Source organism: Lycium ferocissimum, chromosome 10 (genome assembly GCF_029784015.1).
Source record: "Lycium ferocissimum isolate CSIRO_LF1 chromosome 10, AGI_CSIRO_Lferr_CH_V1, whole genome shotgun sequence".
NCBI classification, from domain to species: Eukaryota; Viridiplantae; Streptophyta; class Magnoliopsida; order Solanales; family Solanaceae; genus Lycium; species Lycium ferocissimum.
The window spans coordinates 25,950,952-25,978,592 of record NC_081351.1 but is presented as its reverse complement, the minus strand read 5'-3'; the positions used below and the strand labels follow the sequence as shown (position 1 = coordinate 25,978,592).

At 33.7% G+C, this 27,641-nt stretch overlaps 2 protein-coding genes and 1 pseudogene across 3 annotated transcripts; all 3 read right to left on the bottom strand.

Annotated features, from left to right (window-relative positions):
* Positions 1-737: 737 nt before the first annotated feature.
* On the bottom strand, positions 738-2,797 carry LOC132035251 (glycosyltransferase family 92 protein RCOM_0530710-like; annotated as a pseudogene).
* A 4,417-nt stretch (positions 2,798-7,214) lies between these two features.
* On the bottom strand, positions 7,215-12,713 carry LOC132032998 (uncharacterized). Its single transcript, XM_059422831.1, has 9 exons — positions 12,270-12,713; positions 11,385-11,424; positions 11,183-11,261; positions 11,037-11,082; positions 10,862-10,960; positions 9,457-9,525; positions 9,038-9,380; positions 8,810-8,964; positions 7,215-8,318 (listed from the first exon to the last, which is right to left on the bottom strand). The coding sequence occupies exons 1-9, from the start codon at positions 12,624-12,626 to the stop codon at positions 7,500-7,502; spliced, it is 2,007 nt and encodes a 668-aa protein (XP_059278814.1). The 5' UTR covers positions 12,627-12,713; the 3' UTR covers positions 7,215-7,499.
* Positions 7,215-18,908, bottom strand: LOC132032999 (uncharacterized). Of its 2 annotated transcripts, XM_059422833.1 has the most exons (10): positions 18,420-18,908; positions 17,660-17,699; positions 17,445-17,523; positions 17,286-17,331; positions 17,111-17,209; positions 15,676-15,744; positions 15,259-15,601; positions 15,025-15,179; positions 13,751-14,565; positions 7,215-7,460 (listed from the first exon to the last, which is right to left on the bottom strand). In XM_059422833.1, exons 1-9 carry the CDS (start codon positions 18,822-18,824, stop codon positions 13,795-13,797), a joined length of 2,007 nt encoding a protein of 668 aa, XP_059278816.1. In that variant the 5' UTR covers positions 18,825-18,908; the 3' UTR covers positions 7,215-7,460; positions 13,751-13,794. The 2 variants fall into 2 exon arrangements, with proteins under 2 accessions (XP_059278816.1, XP_059278815.1); XM_059422832.1 differs by lacking the exon at positions 7,215-7,460 and having other exon boundaries at positions 13,519-14,565.
* Positions 18,909-27,641: the final 8,733 nt, after the last annotated feature.

Genomic DNA, 27,641 nt, shown 5'->3' with positions numbered 1-27,641 from the left:
AATTTGCAACTTTTTGTGCAATTGAAGTACCCTCACATTGCATACTATACACTTATTGTTCTTGACTTCTTTCCTTCACAAAACTATTATTCTTCAAATCATCACATGGTGCAGTACTCTATTTTCTTATTTAATATTTAGACTTAATTAAGATAAAAAATAAAAAAAAATCATCACATGGCCATGGTGACTAAAATATTCACTTAATATTTCCTTTTTGCTTTCCAATTTACACATATCACACGTCTTCATACTTATGGTTATCCTCTGTTTATTTGCGAGCTTTTCTACCCGTAGACCTAACACATATTTCCTCTTCATTTATATCGTTCTCTTGATTTATTTTCATTTTTTCTGATTTATTGAGTTTCATAATGACACATATATATATTATTGGAGGCAGATTCAAGATGTTAATGTAGAGTATTATGATATTCACTATTTCATTGTAAATATATTCTTCGTAACTTTTCAAGCCGTAATGGATACAATAACACTCTATCATTAGAGTAATGTGAAGAAAATGAAAAACGTTACCTCAATTAAACATAGGATTAAGTTGAATTTGTCATTCCAAAAAAAAAGGCATTTCCATGTTTCATGTTATTCCACCAAATTAATTAACGGTAGGATCTGATTAAGTAGTGTAATAAAGATCCAATTCAATAAGGGGAATCTGATTAGTAGGCTTACTGAGAAGAGCGGCGCACACTAATTAATTGTACCACTCAAAAAAGTAAGAAGATAATACTCCATTAATGGGGAAAAGACAACATTAATCTTCTAAATTCTATTGAGGAGAATAACAGTCATTCCTATCTACCCCACTTACAACAACTAACAAATATACAGCCAAAGAATCAAAAGAACAACACTGGCAGGGCAAAAAACAACAAATTAAAGAGAAAATTAAGAATAAAGATAAATCAAAACGAGAAACAAAGAAAAGCTTATATTCTATGTTGCCTTCTATCACGGTAAATTCTAATGTCCCTAACATCTCAATCCAGTAGTGATAATGTCTGTTTTGAGCCTACTTTAAGTGTTATCTTGAATTTTTTCAAATGGTTCATCTCAGTCAAGACATATTGTACTCTGATGGAGCAGGGGACTCGATTATGAACCATCTCCATGTCAAATCTCTTAAACCATTATCATATACCTCACAAAACTTCTCCTTCCACCCTTTAGGCTCAATAGGACTATACCCTAATCCTGGAGTCCGATCATTCGAACCAAGGTTCGATGGTTTAGTCCAATCGACAACATAAGCTGACACCCTTCTCCTAAACTTAGCCTTAAACTCAGGCCAAGCTTGAAACTTATAATGATTCACCACCATTTCAAGAATATTCAGTTTCTTCACAAAGGTATCCTCGTTTCAATTTAAAATGATGAATCACATTAAGCAAAGAATGATCCACAGCCGATAACAATACTATAGACTTGTGTCGATTCTTCAATTTTCTTCTACAATTGTAGCCTTGTATCACTCCCATTGTTGGATGTTCCTTCTGATTCGACGGTCCAAATTCATAACAAGGGATGCTAATTTGTGCAACATTTTTCTCCTTTTCCAATTTTGGTAACATAGAAGGTAACAAAGATGTTGATGGTTGAGTTAAATTAGACCATGATGGAGAGTACACAAATTCATCAACATCAATGTACATCATCCATAAACATAAATCCTTCGCAAAAATTACACTATGTGAAAAACCAGCTTCTTGAGTTTTTGGCCATAGCCAAAAATGAGTTTTCACATCATAGCCTTCTTCAACAAGCTCTTCAATAACAGTAGCCAAATCATCATCACTTCCATTATCATACAATATAAACCTATCAACCCCAATTCTTGAATGATACAAAACCCATTCTCTTAAAAACTTCCCCACATTATACACCATAGTACAAGCACAAAGCTTAGCTTTTTTTGCACTAGAACTAGAAATTCCACGTGGCGGCGTATAATAGGCTACTGTAGGGACCACCAATGCAGTGGGCCCCACAATTTCAATTGAAACATTAATTGGGCCCCTCAAATCCGGCAATTTGCACCGGAAAACTTCTTGGACTGAACTTGTAACGGCGGTTCTAACGGCGTTACCAAAAATACAGTTAAATTCTGTGGGTCCCCTGTTACTGCCACGTCGTTTATTTAACCCTTTAACGAATAAAACAACATCGTTATCAGTTGTAATAGAATCATACACAAGAAAATTCCACCTTAACAGCTCCGAATTAACTGAATTCCGGTAATTAGAGGCATTATTTGAAGAACTAATCAACATGGGTTGTTTAAAAGGCAAAACCCGACGAGCCCGACCCGGAAATTTGCACTTGAAAATGGACCTCGCCGGAAAATCAAGATCTCCGGCGGGAATCGCCGGAGATTTTTCGCCTGAGTAAAAAACACAGTAAAAATTAGAATTTTGAAAATGGGTTTTTGGAGGGGAGTAATTTGGTGAAATGATGACGTGGATTTCCCAATCGGGCATGAGAATAGAGACAGATGGAATTGGAAATGAAGAGGTAATAATGGTGGTATTAAAGTGATTGGAAACAATAGAGAAATTATTTTGAAGAAAATGGTGATATAGAGTAGCAAAGAAGATGAAGCAAGTAAAAATGTAGAGAAAATTATAACGAATTAATTTTCCTGTCATAGCTTGTTAAGATGATGATAAAACGAAGTCTCTTTTGATTTTGCTAATTCATTATTGTTAATTATGAGGAGTTTAGGAATTGGAAGAGAAATGGTGGAACTTCAATTGAAGAAGAAAGGAGGAGATATGGACTTATGGTTGTAGTAGGATTTATAATAGAAGAATTTAAGTAATACATTAATGGTGGAGAAGTGTTCACATACACAGTAGTTTAATAAGTTGCCAACATTCTGTTTTAGTAATTTACACACTACTATAAGTTCACGTACTTCAATAGAGTTACTATTAAATTTTGTTTTAGGTCACTATGTTTTCTCTTGAATTGGAAGTTTAAGGAGTTGCAGAAGTAAACCATTTTAATCATGGTAATTTTATAAAGTTTGGCGTTTAAAATTTAGTGTGAACACGCAGTATGAATGAAATGCATGAACATAAGTCAATATTAATATGCATGATAAAGACTAAGACTTTACTCAACACCAGTCCTCTCAGCGTTAAACTACGAGCACACTGCCTAGAGTGCTTGGATTTTACAGTAATTCATGAGAGACGAGTAGTCGAGTACATATCCACACTCCCATGACCAACTCAACGTATCATAACATAATTCACATAGATATTAAATTTTTAGTTAATAAAGTTTAATATAAATACGCGGTACGGGTAAATTTTGATCGAGGGGTAGAGCCAGGGAGTGGAAAAGATGAGATCATATATTTTTGGAAAGCGTTTAGCCAAATCTTATTCAGCCGCTGCTGATTTAGTAATGCATTTATTGTTAAATAGCATGTCATTAAATGCTAAATCAGCAGCTGCTATAAGTAGTACTAGTTTTGTTAGTGCAAATCTTGAGAATAGTAATAATAGGACGTCTAAACATAGGATTGAATCTATGGAAAATTTATTAGTGTAAATCTTAAAAGAACTGCAACATTTAGGTCGTCAATGAATGAAACATAATAATTTTGAAATTCAATTGCTAGATGCTGGTAATAATGTTATTAGTGTAGTAATATCATTTCATAAACAAAAGTCAGAATTTTAGGTTTAGTTGTATTGACTGTCTGACTTCCTGGAGTTACTCTCTAAAAATTAATTTCACAGATAACCATTCAACTTAAAAGCAATCCGTTAAGAATAATTTCACGGATGATACTTCAACTTAAAATAATCTCACAGATAGTAATTCTAACTTTCAATTTTGTTGCACTAGATTATAAAACTAATTTTTGTAATGAAATATGGCCAAAGGTGCAAATATACCCTCAACTTTGCGATTTAGAGCAGATATACCCTCATTAAAAAAGTGGTGTATATATATCCTTACCGTTACAAAATGGTGCAAATATATCCCTGCTCTTAGACAAATAGTGCAGATATAGAGCCTGTTTGGATGGGCTTAAAAAAGCAGCTTATAAGCTACCCAAAAAAATAAGCTAGTCCGTTTGGCTTTTAAAAAAGAAAATAAAATTTGGCCAATAAACACTCAAAAGCGAAAAAGCTTATAAAACGTTTAAAGAACTTATAAGCTAAGCCAAACGGGCTCATACCCTTTTTTTCTAACGGGATTTTTAAAAAAAAATTATTTAGCTTATTTTTTTAATTAAAAAAATGCTATGTGGCTTTAAGAAAAAGTCTACCCATTTTTTTAAGTAGAAATATTTTTCTATCGCCACATGGTAAATCTTTTTCTGGTGGGTCGGGTTTGGTTCATTTTAAAAAAAAAAAATCCTTGGCTTTAAAAAAAATAAGTCTATCCATCTTTTTAAACGAACCAACCCGACCCACTAGAAAAAAATTATCATGTGGCTGTAGAAAAATATGTCTACTAAAAAAAATGGGTAGACTTTTTTTTAAAGCCACATTTTTTTAATTAAAAAATATACTAAATGATTTTAAAAAATAATTTCGTTAGCAAAAAATGTATATTTGCACCATTTTGTGATGGCAGGGGTATATTTACACCACTTTTATAACGGGGGTATATCTGCTCTAAATCGCAAAATTGAAGGTATATTTGCACCTTTTCCCATGAAATTATAACTCAACTGTGCTTATATATGAAAATTAAAGACATCGAAAACATTTTTTTTTTGCATGGATTACCCTCATTTGGGGTGGTCTTTAATTTTTGCCCTCTGCCTAATGCCCCGAGATTGTGGGTTCAAACCCCAGTTCAGTAAAAACAAAAACAAAAAAAAATCACAAGGCTGAATTTGGGCCTTAAGGCAAAATTTGCATGGGCAAAATTCTGCCTTTAAGGCTGAAATTCTGCCTTAAGGCTGAAATTCTGCCTTGAAGGGCAAAAGTTAAAGATCCCCAGAATGCTCAAAACCGAAAAAGAAGGCTGCTTCCGAAAACTAATTAATCACCTAAAGTATTTATTATCAACAGTAGTCTTGTGAAGTCCGTGCCGAGCCCGGGCCCAAGATCCATGTAGAAAACCTTATAATAGTTTAATTAGAAAAAAGATATTTTGATATATTGTAAACTAAAATAGTTGGAAGTATTTAAAATAATTCCAAATTGACTACAAGAGTAGTCGACAATTGTGTTTTGCTTCTTCTTCATAGTGATTCAAAGAAATCTATTATTTTTCAGCTAAGATTTTCGATAAGTAAAAGGATCCTTTTAATTCTTCACCACAAATTCTTGCATCATTTTCTTAAAAAGATATCATATTGATATCCGTAAAGGCCTATGTTTAGCTAAACTAAAATGGTTTAAGAGTTAGAAAAGATTATAACAAAATTAAACTTCAAAAGTTACAACATTATTAAAAAGGTTAAAAGTTATTAAAAATAGATTAAGGAGCTGATCACTTAGTAAATACAGTTACATCTCTCTCCTTTTTACTCTCCTCCGCCCCCTCCCCCCCCCTGCCCCACCCCTACCAGCCCTCCTCTTTTTCCTCCACTTAATTAAGAACATTAAATAAACCTTAAAAATTCTTTTATTTTCAAAGATCCTAATTTATTAATTCTTGAAAAGCTTTGATACCATAATATACTAAAAGCTATTGCATCAGCAAAAACTAAGATTAATGCAAAATCTCAACCAAAAAAAATTGCTAGAAGGATTGGTGGTTTACATATGCATGATTAGTAAAAACCATGTTTTATGAACTATAAACTACTTTTTACCAAAAAAAGAATAATAATATATAATTTGATTCAAGAAAAAAATATCAAACCATACATTTTACATTTATTCTTCTGTTGAAAAATTGGTGAATTTACTTGTACATAAAGATAAAATTTTAAATTTTAAAAATTGAGACTTAAAATGATATTAATATATGCTAATTCTAATTAAATCATACAAAATATAAAAAAATTGGGACTTTTCTTAATTTAAACTTTCTTTTTCTTTTCAAAAGATGCATGTGAGAAAATGACATTTCTTTTCTATTCTTTTTTTAAAGTCTAAGTGGAATATAATTTTAATAATTTATGTCATAATAATATTATAACTATGCTATCAGTCCAAGAATGTTAGGATCAACTAAATTTTAATAAGTAAGTCATGTCTCAATGCAACGAGTACCTAATAATTTTGTTCGTTCTCGCTTTTATTTTTCCGAAGGATCAATTTTGATTTTCTTTACTATACAAAATTATGTTAAAATACCATACCTAATTTATATTTTCAAAATAAAAAGATTATTAAGAGATAAGATCAGGATAAATCTAACTATAATCCTAAAATTTACGAAGTGAAAATATCATTTAAAGAGTTCGCTCTCAATACCAATGAGCTCTTCATAGTTACTATTCCCTATGTACAATTTACGTGATACACTTTTCTTTTTAGTCTGTCCAAAAAGAATGTTACTTTTCTACATTTAGAAACAATTTAACTTTATTAAGTGAATTACAACCACACTAATATCTAAAACTTGTTTTGGATCACAAATTTCAAATGTCTCAAACTCCCTGCTCACAAATGTGCAAAACTCCGTGTCTAGTCAAACGGTGCCACAAAAATTGGGACAGAGGGAGTACTATTATTTATTTATCTTTATGGATCGTTGGTTCTTTTGGATGACATCATTACTATTCACAACTTTTTAAGTATCTTAAAGGGTCTCAAACTTTACTATATTTATCAAATTGAATGTGGCAACCTAAGTAATAAACGAATATAGTAGGGCTAAATATATGACAAAAAAAGTTATGGTACATATTTCACTTACAAAAAGTTGAATAAAGGGGCCATGTATAATATTACCAAAAAAGGTTTGGAAGTATCTTGATTTATTTGAAACATACTTTGATATATCATGCAATAAATAATAAGTGCAAGGGTAGATGTGGAAGAGAAAATCCTTTTAGTTAGCAAGCACATAACTAAATGATTGAGATCCATCTAAGGACTACAAAATCTTTGCATTGTCCCTTATTATATATAGTAATATTCGAGTAACATGACTCAAAATATGAGAACAGAAAATAAAAAGGACCCCTTTTGCCTTTATGAACAAAATTTCATGAGAACAGCTTAGTATATATTTGATACTCCTAAAATGTACAATTAATAATGTATGCCTAAGGAGAAATCAGCACTGGAAAGGAGTTTATTGTTGTCACAAATTGCAGAATATATTCCGCAGCTGGATAACAAGCCAATGATCACTTGTTCTATTTTAGATCACGGGTTCAAAATTTCAAATCTTACATAAGAAATTCCCTAGCTTTACTCTAAAAAATTGAAAACATAATCTGTACAAACTTTCCTCCTGACGCTCCTAATACAATGAAGCCCTCACTTTAGGTCACTGTCAATCATAGTAACCTGTGTTATATGTTCTAAAGCAATAGGGCTAACTAAAAATTAGAGTTGTAACGCTAAATCTGGCTGCTGGGAAGATCCAATCTGTAAACTAGCACTGGGGGTAGGGGAGCCCGGAGGCTGGACTCGTACATTCAGGTCAGGTGGAACGGACATTCTGCTCCTCTGCTGAACCGACACATTCTGTTCTGTACAGAAGTCAGGATTTTTACCTTGTGGTAATGAATTTCCAGAATACAATGTTGCCCAGCTTTCTAACAACTTATTATTTTCTGCTGAAGCGACATGCTTTGAAAGTGCGGGATGAAATGGATTATCTCGTCCAGGAAGCGTCCCAAGTACTTGATTAGGCCTAGATGCCTCCTGTGGGCCCGACTGTCCCTTAGACACAGAAAACCTTGACAACTCCGCTTGGGGTGAAGACTCATACCCAAACATGCCATTGAAACCGTTTCTTGGCTGAAGCAAAGCTTTCTGTGGAGCTGGGGAGGAAAAGCCACCATCACCAGAACCCTGTCTGGTTAGCTCATTTTGACTATTCAATCTCTTGACAGCTTCAAAGATTTCAGCAGAAGGTTTGCACATTACAGACGAATTTAATCCAGGAGGTGTTGGTGTTACAGGTCTACTAGAATGGGGATCAGTTGTCAAGCTACCTAATGACTTGTGGATCTCAGCTGGACAAGCGGACGGCTCTATGGGCCCTCCACCTTCTCCCACCCATCCAGGACCAAACTTTACTCCAGCAGGCAAAAGAGTTTCTAACTTCTTAGAAGCCACTTTCCAAACAACAGGCCCAAGATTTGCAGCAAATCTGGCAAGGCTTCTCGCATAAACATGCTGCTCCGCGAAAACACCTACCTGTAATATAATCAGCTGGCATTTTTAGTCTCAGTAAAGCAAAGACCAACGTAAAATCTCTGCAAACACATAAAGAAGGCTTGGGTTGGCAGGCAATTTTATGGGGATGGGATGAGGATGGAGACAATGATAAACAAAAGAATGATAAGAGATTAGGCAGGGAACCGGTTATATCCAGTTGTTTGACTTATCCAGACTTGTCCTGTGTAGTAAACTAAATATGGGAATGTAGACTATATAAAAGTCAATGTAGGAATTGGACAAACAAAGTGGGACCAGTATGTAGAAGTTAGATATTGGACACGCTTTTCTTGATTTTAAGGGGAAAAATCATAGGTTGGTTCTTATATAAATTTACTTAGAAGCGTAAGTTTTAACAGATAGAAACGAGTAATTTCAATGGAAGACCAGAGCCAAGTATTCCCTACTCTTTAACCGGCCAAGGAAAAATGAAAACTGGAAAAGTAGTAGTGTAAGATCTTAGGACATACAGCCATTAACCGCTTCATATCTCCATCAGTATTCCACAGAAGAGATGGCTCACTACAAGAAGCTGAAGGATGAAACTGTTGGTATGTGTCGCGCCTGTTCTCGTCCATAGAAAAATGTTTCTTTCCATACTTCATGTCAGCCCTCAAGATTTTAGCTGCAAGCAATAAGATAATTACTCGTTTTTCCACTAAAAATTTGAAAAGAGTTGAACAGTGTTAGATTTAAACCTGGAAACTCATTATTCCAATCAGTTGAACATTCAGAATAGCTTTCACCATTACGCGAGCGATGGGCAAAAGATGCATCAGGGGAATGAAACTTAGGAAGCATAGGCCCCTTTCTTAGACTATAAGAATTAGATCCAATAGCTTTGTCATCCCCACTAGCAAGAGTAGCACCTGAAGAAAGCTCAGGGACAACACGATCTATTGGTGAATTTTCAACCGACTTCTTGAGGTTTTTGCCTGGAGGACGGCCTCTACGAACTACCTTAGGCTGTGGCTCACCATCCTCTCCTGCATGCCTCAAATTTTCAAAATCTCTTCTTGCTAGATCTTGAATGGTTCGTGCCTACAGAAGGAGGTGTTAAGGATGAAGCGGAAACCATGAAAAAGGAACAAAAGGAGTAGAGAGATGCTAAAAACACCTGCCGGTAGTAAACTGTATCTACGGAATTATACTGCATTGCATTTGAACATATCAAGTAAACATCAGCCTGCATGAATCAGAATAATGTCAGTGATATCAACATTATCTTCAAATGACATATAGAAGGAGAAAAGAGACGTATCGCAAATGAAAGTACGAAGCAAGAAATATGAAAAGATCTCTGTATAAATTCCACGCACTTTACTTTATCCAGTGAAATTACTTTTATACATAATTTTCCAAATCCTTCAAAACTTCCAACATCAAGAGTATATGCCACATCTTCTTTTGACCTTCATTATACTTTTCTGTCTTTTTTTCTTTTTGGATAAGGGTAAACTTTCATTGATGTGTAACAAGAATAAGAGAGTGCTGGTTGCGTTTTTACATCTTAGGAATACTTTTTTGCTTTTTATTCCACTAGGTAGCTCTGGATTCACAAACTGATATTTAAAAAAAAAAAAAAATTGGCCACCATAAAAAACCAGCCAATAGGAGACTGGGAACTGACAATATAGTGTATCCATTCATCAGCAAGCAAGTGCTAAATTTGAAATGCAAAATATTAGATACGGCCTTGGGCTTCTTCACCAAGAACCAACACACGAGGCTAAACACAAAAATACATGAATTTCAAATAATGAAAGAGTTCCATAAGAAATTAACTCCCATAGAATGTTAACTGTTTCAAAAAAAAAAAAAAAAAAATTAACTCCCATAGATTAGGTTAAAGGATTAGAATACAAACTAAACGAAGAGACCGGAAAAGAAACAAGTTCATTCAGCTTCAGTTTCTATCAAGGACAACACGACAAACACAAAGGCACTTAATATTGTCGTTTCCTGCTGTAAGAGAATACTGTTCAACACTAGACTTAACCATCAAAATCCAAAAAGAAGTATTTCTGCTGTATCTTTAGGAAAACTCGCCTAGCCCTCCATCTTCTCCTGACACTACAACAACAAGATACCCCGTTTAATCCCACAATTGGGGTTTGGGGAGGTAGGATGTACGCAAACCTTACCCCTACCTTTGAGAGGTAGACATCTTCCCCTATTAGAAATGTAAAATAAGCCAACTACTTTTAATCTTCTCTAAACTTTTAACTTCCAAATACTATGCCCAGAACAGTGCAACATCCAACTGACATATGCAAGATTCTTAATCCTTTAGCTACCTCACTTTTCTTTGGGTTTTAACAGATTCTCCAACCATTTGATAAAACTCAAGATAACCGAATCAATTATACTAACAGGAAAGTTATGGGTGCTGTTCTCAGCTCAAACTGCATTTGCAGGCACTTCATATCAGTACAATAAAAGGTGCCACTGAAACTAAATCCATTATAATCAAAATATAAGCAATTGTGCTACAAAATTCAGCTTGGCAATCCATAACTGACCTCCAATTCTTCCACGTGTGAGTAGAGTCCTCCATCAAGTTTCTTCCTTACGGTTCCAAAATCCATAGGATGCTCTATAATCTCATGATAATCGGGTAGCTGCAAAGAAGTTATTTCAGTATCTCCAGAGGATACAGTAACAGTTCAATAAGACTCAAAATCTTTAAAAACGTACCTCATCCGGATCAACGGGCTCCGAGAATACACCATAAGTGTCCTTCCTACATTTTATTATTGAAAGAAAGAAATGCTTAAGTATACTAACAGCCCAAGTACAAGAAATAGAAGGATATCCACAGAGAAAAAGGTAAAAAAACATACTTTTGAAGTCTGTCAAGAATGAAAACCAACATTTTCTTGTCTGGCAAAGGTGTTGTGGGGCCAGACACCAATGGGGATTCTGTCCACGAATAAATATCAGCAATTAAATATATAAGAAACAAATTTTTACTAGGAATTCCCAACAAATTCTTTTCATTTTTCTGTCAATTTTTCAAGAATGAAAAAAGGATTAGAGTTGAACCATGTGGAGTGTCCGTCACTATCAAAGGCTTTTCTTCTTCCTGCAAATTCAACACAAAAATACACTTGTTAGCTCAATTATTATAAACTTAAATCAAGTTGGTATCTAAAAGATACATAAATACTAAAAGTTATAGTAAAGGGGTCTCCTTGAAGTTTATAATTGATCAAAACGTCTCCACAAAAGACACATCAAAGTACAATTGAAAACACCAACAACTAAAACTAACTGAAAAAGAAACAATCTTTGCAACTTTCCTAAAAACTGATTGAACCAGAAAACATAAAGTATAACAAGAAACTAGTGGTCAAGAAGAAGAAGAAGAATTATATATACCTATAGAAACTGGAAAGAAAAAAAAGAAAGTACCCAAATTCAACTATATAAAATAGGGAAAAACTACTTCTTTATGTAAGAAATATAGATCTTGAAAACCATGAAAAAAAGGGACGTTGTGGTTACGCGCCAAACCCCAAGAAAAGTTATAGCATCACACCTAGGCACAGAAACTTCAGATAATTTTCCCACAAAAAAAAAAAAAAAAAAAGAACCACCATCTTCTTCCTATATTTTCCAAAAATAGAAATACATTAAATTGAGTAGCTTGCTTTAATTTTAATTTCGAATAAACTTCCCCTCCAAAACAAATAAATACTCCCTCTGTCCAGTGTCACAATTTAAGTGGCACCGTTCAGATTTCGAGAATCTAATTTTTTTTAATTTTGACCGTGAATTTGAAAACTAGTAAAAAAAAGTCATATAAGTTAGAATAATTAACAATTCAAAGTACATATGAGAAAATGACGGTGAAAGAAAAAAAATGGTTTAAATTTCAAAATCCGAAAAGTGACACATAAATTAAGACCCAACTCCAAAATACATCACCTGATCAGAAACGGCGTCGTCAGATCTACGATCAACGGTGCTGATCTTCTCGTGATTTACGCCTAATTCAGGTTCGGAGTCCGGTTCGGAGTCAGGTTCGGATGAATTATCCAAATGTTGTTGGCTTTGATTCGATTGGTTCGGAGGCAGACGAACAACAAGCTTGACTTTCTTCTGCTTTCTCTCATCTTCATCGTCGTCCACGTCATCAAATTCCGGTGCCGGAGAATTCGAATTCGGGTCTAAATTAGGGTTCCGGCGAGATGAACGGCGAATAATAGAGGCCTTATTATTTTCTCTTTTTGAGAGATCTGATAAAGATGGCCTACCTTTCTTCTTCTTTCTCTTCATTTCCATTGTTGTTGCTATTGATGATGTGATTTCAATTGTGGAACTATAATATTCAAGATGAGTTATGCTTGTGATGGTTGTACCTTGTGCAGTTCGAGTACTACACCTGTTGGAGAGTTTTGGTTTACAGAAAGATAACACAAGTTCTATTATTTGTATTCAAACCCCTCAAGTTTAGTTTTTCAGTTACGCATTTACCCATGTTCATTAGTTAAAACTTTCTTCCTTTTGAAGTTGGCTCATTTGCACTATTGTCCCTATTTTGTGTTGGTCTTTAATTTTTGCACTTCAAAATAGAGCTTATGCGTAGAGGGCATAAGCTACGCATCATAATATCCATTAGTTATGCCTACACTTTTAAAAAAATTTATGTCGGGCATAATTTCAATTTTTAAGGGTATCTGAAGGGGAAACCGTGCAATTACATGTTTGAAGTTTTATGAATGAAAATCCTCTTTTAGTTAAAACAAAGTTGTAGCTTAGCCGAGTTTCTTTTCCTTTCTTCTTCCTTGTGAAATTTAGTATCTGTATCATTGTTGTTGCTATGGATATTGTTTCTCTGGCTGTTACCTTTACCCATTTCAATTCCACTTCTTATTTCACTCTCTATACAAAGAGATTTTGATTTTCTAATCTTTTTTTTTCCAGTTTTATTTTTGTAACGAAAGAGTGACTCAGCTTATATATCGCGGAAAACCAAAGCCGCAAAAAATGCTCAAACCAACTTATTCAAAAAACTACTACTACTACTATTAACTATTATTTTGCCTAACTTGATTCAAAAAATGTGAACAGAAAAATAAAAAGGATCCCTTTTTCCCTTATGAACAGATTTCATGTGAACAGCTGAGTATCTATATAATACTATTAAAATGTACAAGTAATAATATGTATGCCCTGATGGAAAGGAGTTTATTGTTGTCACATATTTCAGAATATATTCTACAGCTGGATAACAAGCCAATGATCACTTTGTTCTATTTTGGATCTTGGGTTCAAAATTTCAAATTACATAAGAAATTCCCTAGCTTTGCTCTAAAAAATTGAAAACATAATCTGTACAAACTTTTCTCCTGAAATTCCTAACACAAATGAAGCCCTCAATTTCAGTTACTGTTAATCAAAGTAACCTGTGTTATATCTAGTACTCAAAAGCAACAGGGCTTAATAAAAATTAGAGTTGTAACGCTAAATCTGGCTGCTGCGAAGATCCAATCTGTAAACTAGCACTAGGGGAGCCCGGCGGCTGGACTCGTACATTCAGGTCAGGTGGAACTGACATTCTGCTCCTCTGCTGAACCGACACATTCTGTTCTGTACAAAAGTCAGGATTTTTACCTTGTGGTAATGAATTTCCAGAATACAATGTTGCCAAGCTTTGTAACAACTTATTATTTTCTGCTGAAGCGACATCGTTCAGAACCGCAGGATGAAAAGACGGATTAACCCTCGATGCCTCTTGTTGGCCTGATTGTCCTTTAGACGTGGAAAACCTTGACAACTCCGCTTGGGGTGACGACTCATACCCAAACATGCCATTGAAACCGTTTCTTGGCTGAAGGAAAGATTTCTGTGGAGCCGCATCACCAGAACCTTGTCTGGTTAGCTCATTGTGACTATTCAATCTCTTGACAGCTTCAAAGATTTCAGCAGCAGGCTTGCACATTACGGTAGAATTTAATCCAGGGGGTGTTGGTGTTACAGGTCTACTAGAATGGGGATTAGTTGACGAGCTATCTAATGACTTGTGGATCTCAGCTGAACAAGCCGATGGCCCTATGGGCCCTCCTCCACCTTCTCCTACCCATCCAGGACCAAACTTTACTCCAGCAGGCAAAATATTTTCTAACTTCTTAGAAGCCACTTTCCAAACAACAGGCCCAAGATTTGCAGCAAATCTGGCCAAGCTTCTCGCGTAAGCATGCTGCTCCGCGTGAACGCCTACCTGTAATAGAGTCAGATGGCATTTTTAGTCTCGTTAAAAAAAAAAGACTACGGTAACATCTCTGCACACAAATAAAGAAGGCTTGGGTTGGCAGGCAGTTATATTGGGGGGGAAGACGATGACAAACAAAAGAACCATAAAAGACCAGGCAGGGAACCAGTTATCTCCAGTTGTTTTGACATATCTGGACCTCTCCTATGTAGTAAAATAAATATGGGAATGTAGATTTAGATTATATAAAAGTCAGTTTAAAGATTGGACACACTTTTCTTGATTTTAAGAAAGAAAAAAAAAATCATAAGTTGGTTCGCATTTTAATTTACCTAAATGCCAGTTTTTAATATATAGAAATGAATAATTTCAATGGAAGACCAGAGCCAAGTATTCCCTACTCTTTGACCGCCAAGGAAAAATAAATTAAAAATAGAAAACCAGTAGTGTAAGCTCTTTAGAACATACAGCCATTAACCGCTTCATATCTCCATCAGTATTCCACAAAGGAGATGGCTCACTACAAGAAGCGGAAGGATGGAATTGTTGGTATGTGTCGCGCCTGTTCTCGTCAATAGAAAAATGTTTCTTCCCATACTTCATGTCAGCCCTCAAGATATTAGCTGCAAGCAACAAGATAATTAGTCGCTTTTCATCTAATTTTTTTTTTTAAGAGAATTGAACATGGTGTTAGGTTTGAACCTGGAAACTCATTATTCCAATCAGTTGACCATTCAGAATAAGTTTCACCATTACGCGAGCGATGGGCAAAAGATGCATCAGGGGAATGAAACTTAGAAAGCATAGGCCCCTTTCTTAGATTATAAGAATTAGATCCAATAGCTTTGTCATCCCCACTAGCAAGAGTAGCACCTGAAGAAAGCTCAGGGACAACACGATCTATTGGGGAATTCTCAACCGACTTCTTGACGCTTTTGCCTGGAGGACGGCCTCTACGGACTACCTTAGGCTGTGGCTCACCATCCTCTCCTGCATGCCTCAGATTTTCAAAATCTCTTCTTGCTAGATCTTGAATGGTTCGTGCCTACAGAAGGAGGTGTCAAGATAAAGCGAAACAATGAAAAAACAACAAAAGGAGTAGAGAGATGCTAAAGACACCTGCCGATGGTAAACTGTATCCGCGGCATTATACTGCATTGCATTTGAACATATCAAGTAAACATCAGCCTGCATGAATCAGAACAGTGTCAGTGATTTCAACATTATTTCAATTGTTTATACTCCAATAACAATTTTGAGAGGTGGTAACATGAACAATATCCCCTCCCACTCACCAAATCACACCCAAATGATATGTAGGAGATAACGACGTATCACAAATAGAAGTACAAAGCAAGAAATATGAAAAGATCACTGAATAAATTTCACGTTTATCCTGTGAAATTACTTTTTTTTTTTTTTTTTTTTTTGGTAAGTATCCAGTGAAATTACTTTTAAAACAACATAACTTTCGAAATCCTTCAAAACTTCAAACATCAAGACTTGTGTATATGCTATCTTCTTTTGAACTTCTTTGTACTTTTTTTATTGAGGCGTAACAGAATTAAGAATGTGCTGCTGGTGTTTTTACATCTTAGGAACACTTTCCTTTTTGCTTTTCCCACTACGTAGCTCTAGATTGGCTATTCTACCACAAATCGATATAAAAAATTTGGCCACTTAAATAACCAGCCAAGAGAAGAATGGGAACTAACAATATTCACATTCACCAGCAAGCAAGTGCCAAGTTTGAAATGCAAGATATTAGATACTGCCTTGGGCTTCTTCACCAAGAACTAACACGATGCTAAACACAAAAATGCATGAATTTCAGATAATGAAAGAGATCCATAAGAATTGAACTCCTAAAGATTAAGTTAAAATATCTTAAATTGAAAGGCTGATAACACCAAGGAGCCGAGGGTCTATCAGAAACCATCTCTCTACCCCACACTCCCACAAAGGTAGGGGTAAGGTTTGCGTACATCATACCCCTCCCAAACCCCACTTATGGGATTACACTGGGTAAACGAAGAGAAAGAAAGAGACAAAAGTTCATTCAGCTTCAGTTTTACCAAGGGCAACACAATAGCTCTTCCTATTGTAGTTTCCTGCTGTAAGAGAACACTGTGCGACACTCGACTTAATAATCAAAATCAAAATAGAAGTATTTCTGCTGTATCTTTAGCAAAACTCACCTAGCCATCCATCTTCTCCTATTAAAAATGTAAAATAATCCAACTATTTTCACTCTTCCCTAAACTTTAAATTCCAAATATTTTGCCCAAAACAGTGCAACATCCAACTGACATATGCAAGATTCTTATCTTCCTTTCGATACTACACTTTTCTTTGGATTTTAACAAATTCTCCAACCAAAAACTCAAGATAAACAAATCAAATTATATTAACAGGAAAGTTCAGGGCACCGGTCTCAACTCAAAGTGCATTTGTAGGTACTTCAAATCAATCGACAATAACAGGTGTCACCATCCATTATAAAATCCAAATACAAGCAACTATACAAATTTCAGCTTGGTAATCCATAACTGACCTCCAACTCTTCCAGCTGTGAGTAGAGCCCGCCATCAAGTTTCTTCCTTAAGGTTCCAAAATCCATAGGATGCTCTATAATCTCATGATAATCAGGTAGCTGCAAAGTAGTTCTTTCAATATCTACAGTGGATATAGTTACAATCCAATACGACTCGACATCGTTAGAAATGTACCTCATTCGGATCAACAGGCTCTGAGAACACACCATAAGTGTCCTTCCTGCATTTTATTATCGAAAGAAACTAATGCTTAAGTATAATATGGAACCAAAAGAAACAGCCCAAGTACAAGAAATAAAAGGATATCCATAGAGAAAAAGGAAAAAAACATACCTTTGAAGTCTGTCAAGAATGAACACCAATATTTTTTTGTCTGGCAAAGGTGTTGTGGGACCGGACACCAATGGGGATTCTGTCCACGAATAAATATCAGCAATTAATTTTATTTTATTTTTTAAAAAAAAACGAATTTTTCCTAGGAATTCCCAACAATTCTTTTTCTTTTTTCTGTCAATTTTTCAAGAATGTAAAAGGGATTAGATTGGAACCATGTGGAGTGTCCGTCACTATCAAAGGCTTTTCTTCTTCCTGCAAATTTAAGAAAACATAAGTTGTTAGCTCAATTATTATAACCTTAAAATAAGTGGGTATCTAAAAGATACACATAAAAACTGAAAGTTACAGTAAAAGGGGTCTCCTTGAAGTTGATAATTGAGTAAAATGTCTCCACAAAAGACACATCAAAGTACAATTGAAAACACTAACAACTAAAACTAACTGAAAAAGTACCAATCTTTCAACTTTCTAAAAAATTGATGCACATAAAGTATAAAAGAACTAGTGGTGAAGAAGAAGAAGAAGAAGTATATACATATAGAAACTGGAAAGAAAACAAAATAAGAAAGGACCCAAATTCAACTTTATAAAATAGAAAAAAATTACTTTTTTATGTAAAAATATAGAAGATAAATATATAAGTCAAAAAGAACATGCAGATCTTGGAAGCCATAAAGAAGAAGAAAAAAAAAAAAAAAAAAGGAACTTGAGGTGACGCGCCAAATCCCAAAAAAGCTTATACGCTGTTGAATTTTCCCACGAAAAAAAAACAAAAAGAAGAACCAACATATTCTTCCTATTTTCCAAAAATAGAAATACATTGAATTGACTCTCTTAAATTTTAATTTTGAATAAACCTCCCCTCCAAAATAAATAAATACTCCTTCTGTCCCAACTTTTTTAATTTTTGACCGTGAATTTGGATATAAAATCTTTTTAAATAAAATTTGCATATCTGAAAAGTAAAGTCACCTGATCAGAAACGACGTCGTCAGATCTACAATCAACGGTGCTGATCTTCTCGTTATTATCCCCCAATTCAGGCTCGGAGTCAGGTTCGGATGAATTATCCAAATGTTGTTGGCTTTGATTCGATTGGTTCGGAGGCAAACGAACAACGAGCTTGACTTTCTTCTGTTTCCTCTCATCCTCATCGTCATCAAATTCCGGTGCGGGTGAATTCGAATTCGGGTCTAAATTAGGGTTCCGGCGAGATGAACGGCGAATAACAGATGCCTTATTATTATTATTATTTTCTCTTTTTGAGAGATCTGATAAAGAGGGTCTACCTTTCTTCTTCTTTCTTTTCATTTCCATTGTAGCTATAGATACTGTTTCTCTTCTTGTTGTTTTGGTTATTGTTGTTACCTTACCCATTTCCTAGTCCTCCTTCTTCTTGTTTTTTTTTTTTTTTTTTTTTTTTCCTCTCTCTATAAAAGGGATTTTTATTTTTTATTTTCGCTTTATACTCCTATTTGTTATAGGAATACCTTTTTTTTAACAAAATTGATATATATTAAATTATTTGAGCGAATAAGAGAGAGGTTTAACGCGTGACCGAGGCGTTACAGTACGATGACGAAACGGTGCTTCACTCACGCGCCTTGTTACTTGTGAAGCGATGGTGATTCCTCTTTTTTGTTCTTGTTTACCAACTCTATTTTAAGAGCCCGTTAAGCTATTTTTATCTTTTTTGAGTGTTTGACTGGCCAGTTTATAAGTTATTTTGTGCTTAAAATAAGTTCAAAAAAATAATTAGGTACCTTTGACTTAGCTTATCTAAAGCACCTTATAAGCTGAAAATAACTTATAAACCAAAAAAATAAGTTGGGCTACCCCAATTTTTTTTTTTTGGCTTATAAGCTGCTTTTTTTAAGCCAATTCAAACAGGCTCTATTTTGTATAAGAATTTTTACTCTCTCCGTCTTGATTTTTGTGGCACTTTTCGGATTTCGAGATTCAAACAAATCTTTCTTTGATCGTAATATTTTTATATATCATTTAAGTTTTTTAAAATTATCAATTATTATCATAGTTTTCAAATATGAATTTTATTTCAAAAAATTTAAAATTTTCATGTTCAAATTCACGATCAAAATTGAATTGTTTGACTCTCGAAATTCGAACTGTATCAACATAAATTGAGATAATAAGAAAGTGATAGTATATGATAGTGAATATTGAGTCGTTAAAGTTCAATATGTTCATAGTATGGGTGTTTGATGAATTTGTAATTATCTAAAATTAGATAAATTTGAAAATTATCACATCCCTCAGAAAATATAGATAGCATGTAATGTGGATAACGTGAGAGAAGAATGTATGGGATGATTTGGTCATGTTCTCGACCTATATATTTTCTGAGTCATAAGTATGCTATGGTGAGTGAATGTATTAAAAAGGGTGAGGCACAAGTTCGGCAATTCCTTAGAATCAATGTAAACCTGGTCACGTCTTAGTATTGCCTATCTAAGAATATTTTGACCTTATCATCAACATGTCAGTAAGAATATAAAGGACTTTGATATTAATGATATTATGTATAATTTGTATATATTTAATTTATTTTTAGCTTTTAAGATAATATGAATTGAACTTAAATGAAGATATAACTAGTGAGAAGTTATCATGTTTGGAATTTAGACATGTTAAGTATTCTCTTGAAGCTTGTGTTCAATGTGAGCTAAAACATATTCTAAAAGTCATTATTATATGATTGTGCATGTGGTACCAAAAGAAGATGTTTTAAATTGACCAATTTTAATTTGATATTCTACTCATGAAGGAATAAAATTCTCAAACAGAAGATGATAAGTATAAATAGAAAATAATTTTAGGAAATCATAGGTGTACGACACAGAGAGTCCTCTGGATATTTTTCTATCAACGATTTCTAGGTCCACAAGTTCACTACGTAGCTTTTAAGATTTTAGTACAACTTTTGACAACTGAGTTAAGAATATTGGTTCAATTAACTTTCTAGAATTAGGCGTTTTAATCGACATAACTGGCTAAGTACACAACAAAAAATGAAAGATGAAATTTTCCAAAGACTTTGAAAGTAAAGACGAGTGTTTTGGAAATACTTGTCAATATAAGCTAAAAGGATGGTACTTTCTAATTATCATTTTTTGTAAATGAGTACTTGAGGTGATTAGGACATGAAAGTACGTGAATCGGGAATATGTTGATGTACTTTATTTTCGACTTTAGAAACAAAAATTATTATCATGGTAGTACGTCATCTTTCACTTTCTTTTTTTGATGAACTACATAGTTCAACTCTAAACATTGTTGTAGACGTCTACTTCAGTAGGTTTTCTTAATTGTAGAAAAAAGATAAATGAAGGACTTGGAGAAAATAAAATGTTAAGTGAATGAAAAAGAGTACTTTCTTCTGATTACAAAACTATGGTATTTGGACCAACAAAACCTAAACAAATAGGCACGAGGTAGGTATATACGTCCAATTCCAAATGGTGCAAATTCTTAACAACTTTAGGTAATTAAGGTACAACGAGATATAAGCCCGTCAACCGGTTAAACCGGAACCGGACCGGTAACCGGTTAAAGAACGGGCCGGGCCCAAGTCAAAAGCCGGAACCACCACCGGTTCCTTCTTTGGTTTTAAACCAAACCGAACCGTCCGGTTCAAACAGTCCAAAATCCCTTTTTTTTTTATTTTTTGTATAGTATATATATTATAGTATTTATTAGTATATTGTAGGTATATTTACATATGTTATATAAGTTTATAAGTAAAGTTTAAATATTTACTGACTAACAGGCTAACAAAGAATCAGCAATACAAAGATATACGTGTATATATATATTAGTTATATGCTTAAGCCTTAAGTTATACTACATATACCTAAAATATAGTAAGAATATACTTATTATATATATTATACTTAGGTTATATAACTTATATATATATATATATAGATATATGTTTAAGTTATATATATATTAATATATATATGTTTAAGTTATATGTATACTATATATACTTATAAGTTATAACTTATATTATATATATATATATATATATATATATATGTTTAAGTATACTATATATACTTATAACTTATAATCTTATATATTATAACTTATATTTATAGCTTAATTTTTTTCTAAGTTTATAAATTCGTATATACGTATATATATATATATATATATACATGTATAACTTAAACATATATATATATAGTATACTTATAACTTATATATTATAACTTATATTTATAGCTTAATTTTTTTCTAAGTTTATAAATTCGTATATACGTATATATATATATATATGTATATACTTATAAATTTATAATATATAATATAATGTATAACTTAAACATATATATATATATATATATATATATATATATATATATATATATATATATTATAAGTATATTCTTAGTATATTTTAGTTATTTTTTAAGTATATAACTTTCTAGTTTTTAATTTAAGTAGATGTATATTATAAGTATATTTTAGGTATATTCCTAACTTAATATAAGTAAAAATATGAACACAAGTAAATAGAAGAAAGCTCAATGAGCCATATATTTTATTCATTCTTGGATAACATTTATTTGCAAGTTGTAGTTTTTTTTTTAACTTGCAAATAATACATGAGTTGTAAAGAAATAGTAGAATAATAAAATCACCAATTGTGAATCATTTCGTTAATTTCCCCCATATCATATTCGGCCATGGAGATATCTTCAAAGTCTTCCATTTGGTCCGGTCCACTTGCTATCAAATCTTCATTTCTTCCTCTTCGCCTTCCTCCGCTTCTAAGTTTTGGTTGCGTCGCTCCGATCTAATCCAATCGCGAATGCACACACTAGTACTTGCAAGCTAAAGCGGGATAATGAGTGTCTATGGTCTCCATTTCTCGTCTTCCTTGGCTAAATGCGCTCTCAGAAGCCACGGTTGATACTTGAACCGTAAGGATATCTCGAGCCATTCTTGAGAGTATCGGATGACTTGCCTTGTACTTCTTCCACCATGCTAAGACGTCTAATTCATCCGGTTCCTGATATCCACATTTGGCCGCATCAAATAAAAGTTATATTCATCAAAGTTTGCACTAGAAGAAGGAGTTGGTACAGAATGTAAAACTTTTAAATGCGATAAACCCGACAAGCCCTTTTGCTACTTTGAGAAGTAGTAGGGCGTGAGCAACGGGTGTAGCACGTTCTCCAAATTAGAATAATGAGTAAAAACTTTTCTAAACTCATCATCAATAGCGAGTTCGGCTTGTTAAGATGGTTGAACTCCCGCTTCAATTTCTAAAAATGTATAAATTTGACCAACCAATGCTTTAGTATAAGACACTTTTAAACAAGGATTTAACGAAGAACCCAATATAAATAAAGTTGGGATGGGAAAAAAATACTTCTTAAATTTGATTATCATTTCAAAAATAGCCGCTTGATAACCGGGTTTATATTTATATTCTTGTAAAACTCTAGCTATTTCCGCTAAGTAGGCTAAAATTTCGGTTACCGTGGGATAGAATTGTCGAGAAAAAGCAAGAGTTGCATTATAAAAATTTTCTAAGAGTTCAATATATTCTTTAACATCTTCCCAATGCGTAAAATTTAACCAATCATCACTATTAATATTATATTTGTTGTGAACTTGTTGTATGGGAGTCCTATACTCATATGCTTGTTGTAGCATAATGTAAGTGTAGTTCCACCTAGTCTCAATTTCTACTTGAATTTTCCTAGGTCTAAGGTTATTTTCCATACAAGCATTCTTAAAATCTCTAAGCCTTCTCCTATTAGCATTACAAAAAAGAAACGCAACCGCATCTCTAACTTTTTGAACAGAATCGTCAAAATAGTCAAGACCATCTTTAACAATTAAATTTAAAATGTGATAACTACATCTCACATGAAAAATATTTTTTAGCGGAGGGTTTAATTCTCTTTTTAAAAGACTAATCGCCTTTGTATTATTAGAAGCATTATCTAAAACAATACAAAGTGTTTTTCTATAAATATTAAAAAATCTCATAATAGTAGATATTGAATCCGCTAAAATTTTTCCATCGTGACGACCTTTTCCTTCATCATATAAAAAAGTTATAATTCTTTTTTGCATAATCCAATTGTCATCAACCCAATGACATGTAATAGCAAAAAAATCTAATTTGTTAAGACTAAGACCTAAATCGGTAAGAGAAACATTACAATTTAAAGAATTAAATACATGGCGCAAATAAAATCTATATTTTTTGTACAAATCTATAACATCCGCTCTACAAGTATTTCTAGGAATACCCTCAAATAACGGATTATAACAACGTTGAATGTAAGTAACAAACCCCAAACCCGAAGGAAAGGAAAATGGTAAACAATCATAAGCTACCATTTTAGTTATTTCTACACGCTCTTTTTTCTTGTCATACTTAAAATTTCTACCGGTTCGTGGGTCTATCGTCATTTGAATACCCTCCACATTTGAACCCGTTTGCTCTCCCCAAACATCCATATGTTTAAGTCTCATATGATTATTTAGTGTACCCGTTTCACCATCTTTACTAGTTTCTTGCCTAAAAGCAAATATTTGTCCACATAGGCTATATTTAGTTGTTTGGCTTTCCCTATCTTTAGTCATAAATTTTCAAATTTTAGCGGTTGACTTTCGAGTTCTAGGCGGTTTGTCTTGTGTATGTGATTGTACAGGACATGTATCTTCTATGGGAATCTCGGGGGCTTGTGTTTCATCATCATCAATTTCATTAAAAGTGTAGGTAAAATGTTGTTGCATTGCCTCATGACCTAAAAGTGGATTATTTCCACCAACATCAATACCTAAATTAGGCGTTTCTTCCACAAATGTTTCCTCATTAAGCCCACCCCTAACAATACCACTACTACTACCGGCACCACGTCTAAATCTCTTTGCCATTATTAAATAGAATTAATTTAAATAACACTCAAATAAATCACAAGAAAATAAATTGCAACAAATTAAATTGCTAGAATTAAATTGCGAAAAATAAAGATAGAGTTGGAACGAAGGTACCAAATTGCCGATTAATTTCCAACAAAGTGAAGGCGGCTAGAATTGCAAATCCACCAAATGTACTTGATTGTTGCAAAATCACTAACTCCACCAACAATATTATAATTGCAAAATTAATAATTGAAACTATAATAAGACTTTATAATATTTATTTGAGAGAAATTTAAAGTGGCTAATTGTTGCAAATTAACTATAATTGAGAGATTGAGATTTGAGAGAAAGAGAAGAGTGAATTGATATGGATTAAAATGAAAATGAAGAAGGATTTATATAGGGGTGGAGGATGGGTTAAAGTGTTAAAAAAAAAAAAAAGTTTGGGGGTTGGGGGGGGGGGGGGGCAAAAAGAGTAAATGGCTTTAAGCAACGCCATTTTTTATAATGGACCGTTGCCAACGGTCCACTGATGACCAGGCAGACCAGCCCAACGGCTATAAAAAAAAAAAAAAAAATCACCGGTTTAACCGGACCGGTAAAAAAAATACGGTTAACCGGTTCAATCGTTCGATTAGGTTCCGGTTTTCTGATGCACGGTCCCCATTTACCGTTGAACTGGTGAAACCGGCCCGGTTGACGAGCTTAAGATATGTCGTATATAACTCATGATCTCATGCAACTTCTGTTGCTACATATTAGCCAATATTATTTGCTTCTCCCACAAGAGACTTTACTTTCCAAAGATATATAACGAAAAATATTATTCACGCTCGATATTCAACTCCAAGAAATAAATACATAAATAAAATATTTGGAACTTAATTATTTGAAGTTTATTGCATTCAAGTTTGGATAACCTTTTCTTTTAATCTTTTGCGAAAGAAAGGGGAGGTGAAGGAATTTTAGATAGAGTTTTTACTTATTTCTCATGTGTTATTCGAAATCTGCTTTGGGGTTTACCTAATTCAAATTTGTGTTGAAAATACCACTTTAGAGAGTAAAGCGCTCTCTATCAAAATTGAGTTCATTTTTACGGCTCAAACTCGAGACTTTCAGTTAAGGACGAAGAATTATTTTTTTGTTGTTATACCTAATACACAATTTATGTCTCAAGTGTCATGTTTTTGCCCGGATTGCCCTTCATATGGACTGGTCTTTAATATTTGCCCCTCAAATCGATGGCCTTTATTTTTACTCTTGTTTCTTCATTTAATGAAATTTTTTGGGCCAAAGTATCTTTATTCGTACGGTCTACGAAACCAAAAATTCTAGGTTCGATTCCCAGCAAAAGCGATGAATTCGCTGTTTTCTTACCCAAAAATAAAATAAAATCGTAAGGCAAAGTTTGTCTTGTCTGGCCTAAGTTCTGTAGGAATTAAATTATCCAACATAAGTTGTGTAGTAACTTATTCGCAAGGCATAAGTTTATAAAAAAATTTTGCCTCGTCCGGCATAATTTCTGTAGAAATTAAATTTTTCGGCATAAGTTGTGTAGTGCCGAGCGAATTAGTTACTACACAACTTATGCCGGAAAATTTAGTTCCTACAGAAATTATGCTGGACAAGGCAGGATGAAACTTTGCCTTGCGAAATTAGGATCATAGATAAAGGTAAGCCAATTTTTTTCGATGTCGGGAATATTTTCTATTACCTTTTTGTTACTTAAAGTGTCGAAGGATAAAATTAAAGACCAGTAATTTAAGGTGCAAAAATTAAAGACCGCCCCAAGATGGCACATTCGTGCGAATGACCCTCACGTGTTGCTACCTCGAGTACCACACATAGTTTGATAACTTTCCACACGTGCTCTCCACCGCGACCACTTGGCCATTTTCATAACATCTTCATATTAGTATTGGGCTGACAATCATCATAGCCAATTTTCAGCCCAAATAAAACTATAATTTTGATCGGGTCATTGTCACTTTTGTCCTATTTTGTGATGGTCTTTAATTTTTGGCCCTCGTACAAATAAGTTTTTGCGGAGCATAAGTTTATATAATCGCATCCTAACCACAAATTATGCTTTGTCCTATTTTGGATGGTCTTTAATTTCTGGCCCTTGTACAAATAACTTTTTGCGGAGCATAAGTTTATATCCTCGCATCCTAACCACAAATTATGCCTGCAAGACTTTTGCCCTTAAAAAACTCATGCCTCACTAGACTTAAGTTTGATTGCTAAAAAACAAAAAAATAAGGATCAGCCCATTTGAAGGCTAAGTCGTGCAATTTCATCTTTGTTCTTTTTTGCCAGTGTGTGTGTGTGTTGTATGTACTCTCAAATACAGAATTACGGGCAGCCACTTGCCCAATCGACTTTCCTATACCCCAAAAGAGAGAGGATGTTTATTTAAGTTATTAATTGTCACTTTCTAATTTACCCTATTAAGGTTACTAGGAAAACAAAATATTTTATATGAAAAAAATCTCATAGATGATTTTCTGGTTTTTAGTCGATGTAAAAGCGATGACAAATGATAATATAATATAATTGATAGTGTTTTGGTGAGAGTTTTTGTTGGAAAACTAGAGATGATCATATTAAGAAGAACAGATAAGAGACAAATAAAATATTGTAAGCACAATAAACATGAGACAGAGTTGAAATTGGGAAGCTCGGTTCAAGACATGCTATAGATGGCGCTGTCTTCAAAGTAGATTTTTGTCGCTACCCTTGTGCAAAATAAGAAATGACGTTCTACTCCCACGATATAATGAACTACTCAGAAATCTTCTAATGTGCACTCAAATAGAAGTTCCGGAGTATCCTTTTAATCTCTCAACTGCTTTTGTAAGAATTCAGAATAAAGAGAAAAACGGATTCTTGAAGAGATAAAACTATTAGGAGCCTAAAGATCTAGATTTGTTGTTGTTGATTTTCTGCAGAGAGATAGTATTTATAAAAAGTGAAACACACCTATCATGAATAGGTGTACCCCTTAAGATCGGATGACATGCTTTCACAATGAATATGTGTATTCTTTAAAAAATGGGTAACAACTTTTCATTATAAATTGTGTCTTGCCAAATGTGCTTTTAAATTTTGAATCACTTCTAAAACATATTCCAACAGTTTTGAGTAATAACAATATAGTACAACATTGATTATATATTGATTGAAGCTAATGATATGAAACAACAGTTAGAATCTATGCAATAGAAAAGGGACTTTCGTCCATAGGTGATTCGATTTCGTGGATTTGCATCTACCTATTTG

Coding starts and splice junctions, on each gene's coding strand:
- LOC132032999 (XM_059422833.1), bottom strand. CDS start 18,824: ATGGGTAAGGTAACAACAATAACCAAAACAACAAGAAGAGAAACAGTA. Junction 17,524..17,659: donor AGTGACGGACACTCCACATG/GTTCCAATCTAA, acceptor ATTCGTGGACAG/AATCCCCATTGGTGTCCGGT. Junction 15,745..17,110: donor CACAGCTGGAAGAGTTGGAG/GTCAGTTATGGA, acceptor TGATTCATGCAG/GCTGATGTTTACTTGATATG.
- LOC132032998 (XM_059422831.1), bottom strand. CDS start 12,626: ATGGAAATGAAGAGAAAGAAGAAGAAAGGTAGGCCATCTTTATCAGAT. Junction 10,961..11,036: donor AGCCCGTTGATCCGGATGAG/GTACGTTTTTAA, acceptor ACTTCTTTGCAG/CTACCCGATTATCATGAGAT. Junction 8,319..8,809: donor ATATGAAGCGGTTAATGGCT/GTATGTCCTAAG, acceptor ATTATATTACAG/GTAGGTGTTTTCGCGGAGCA.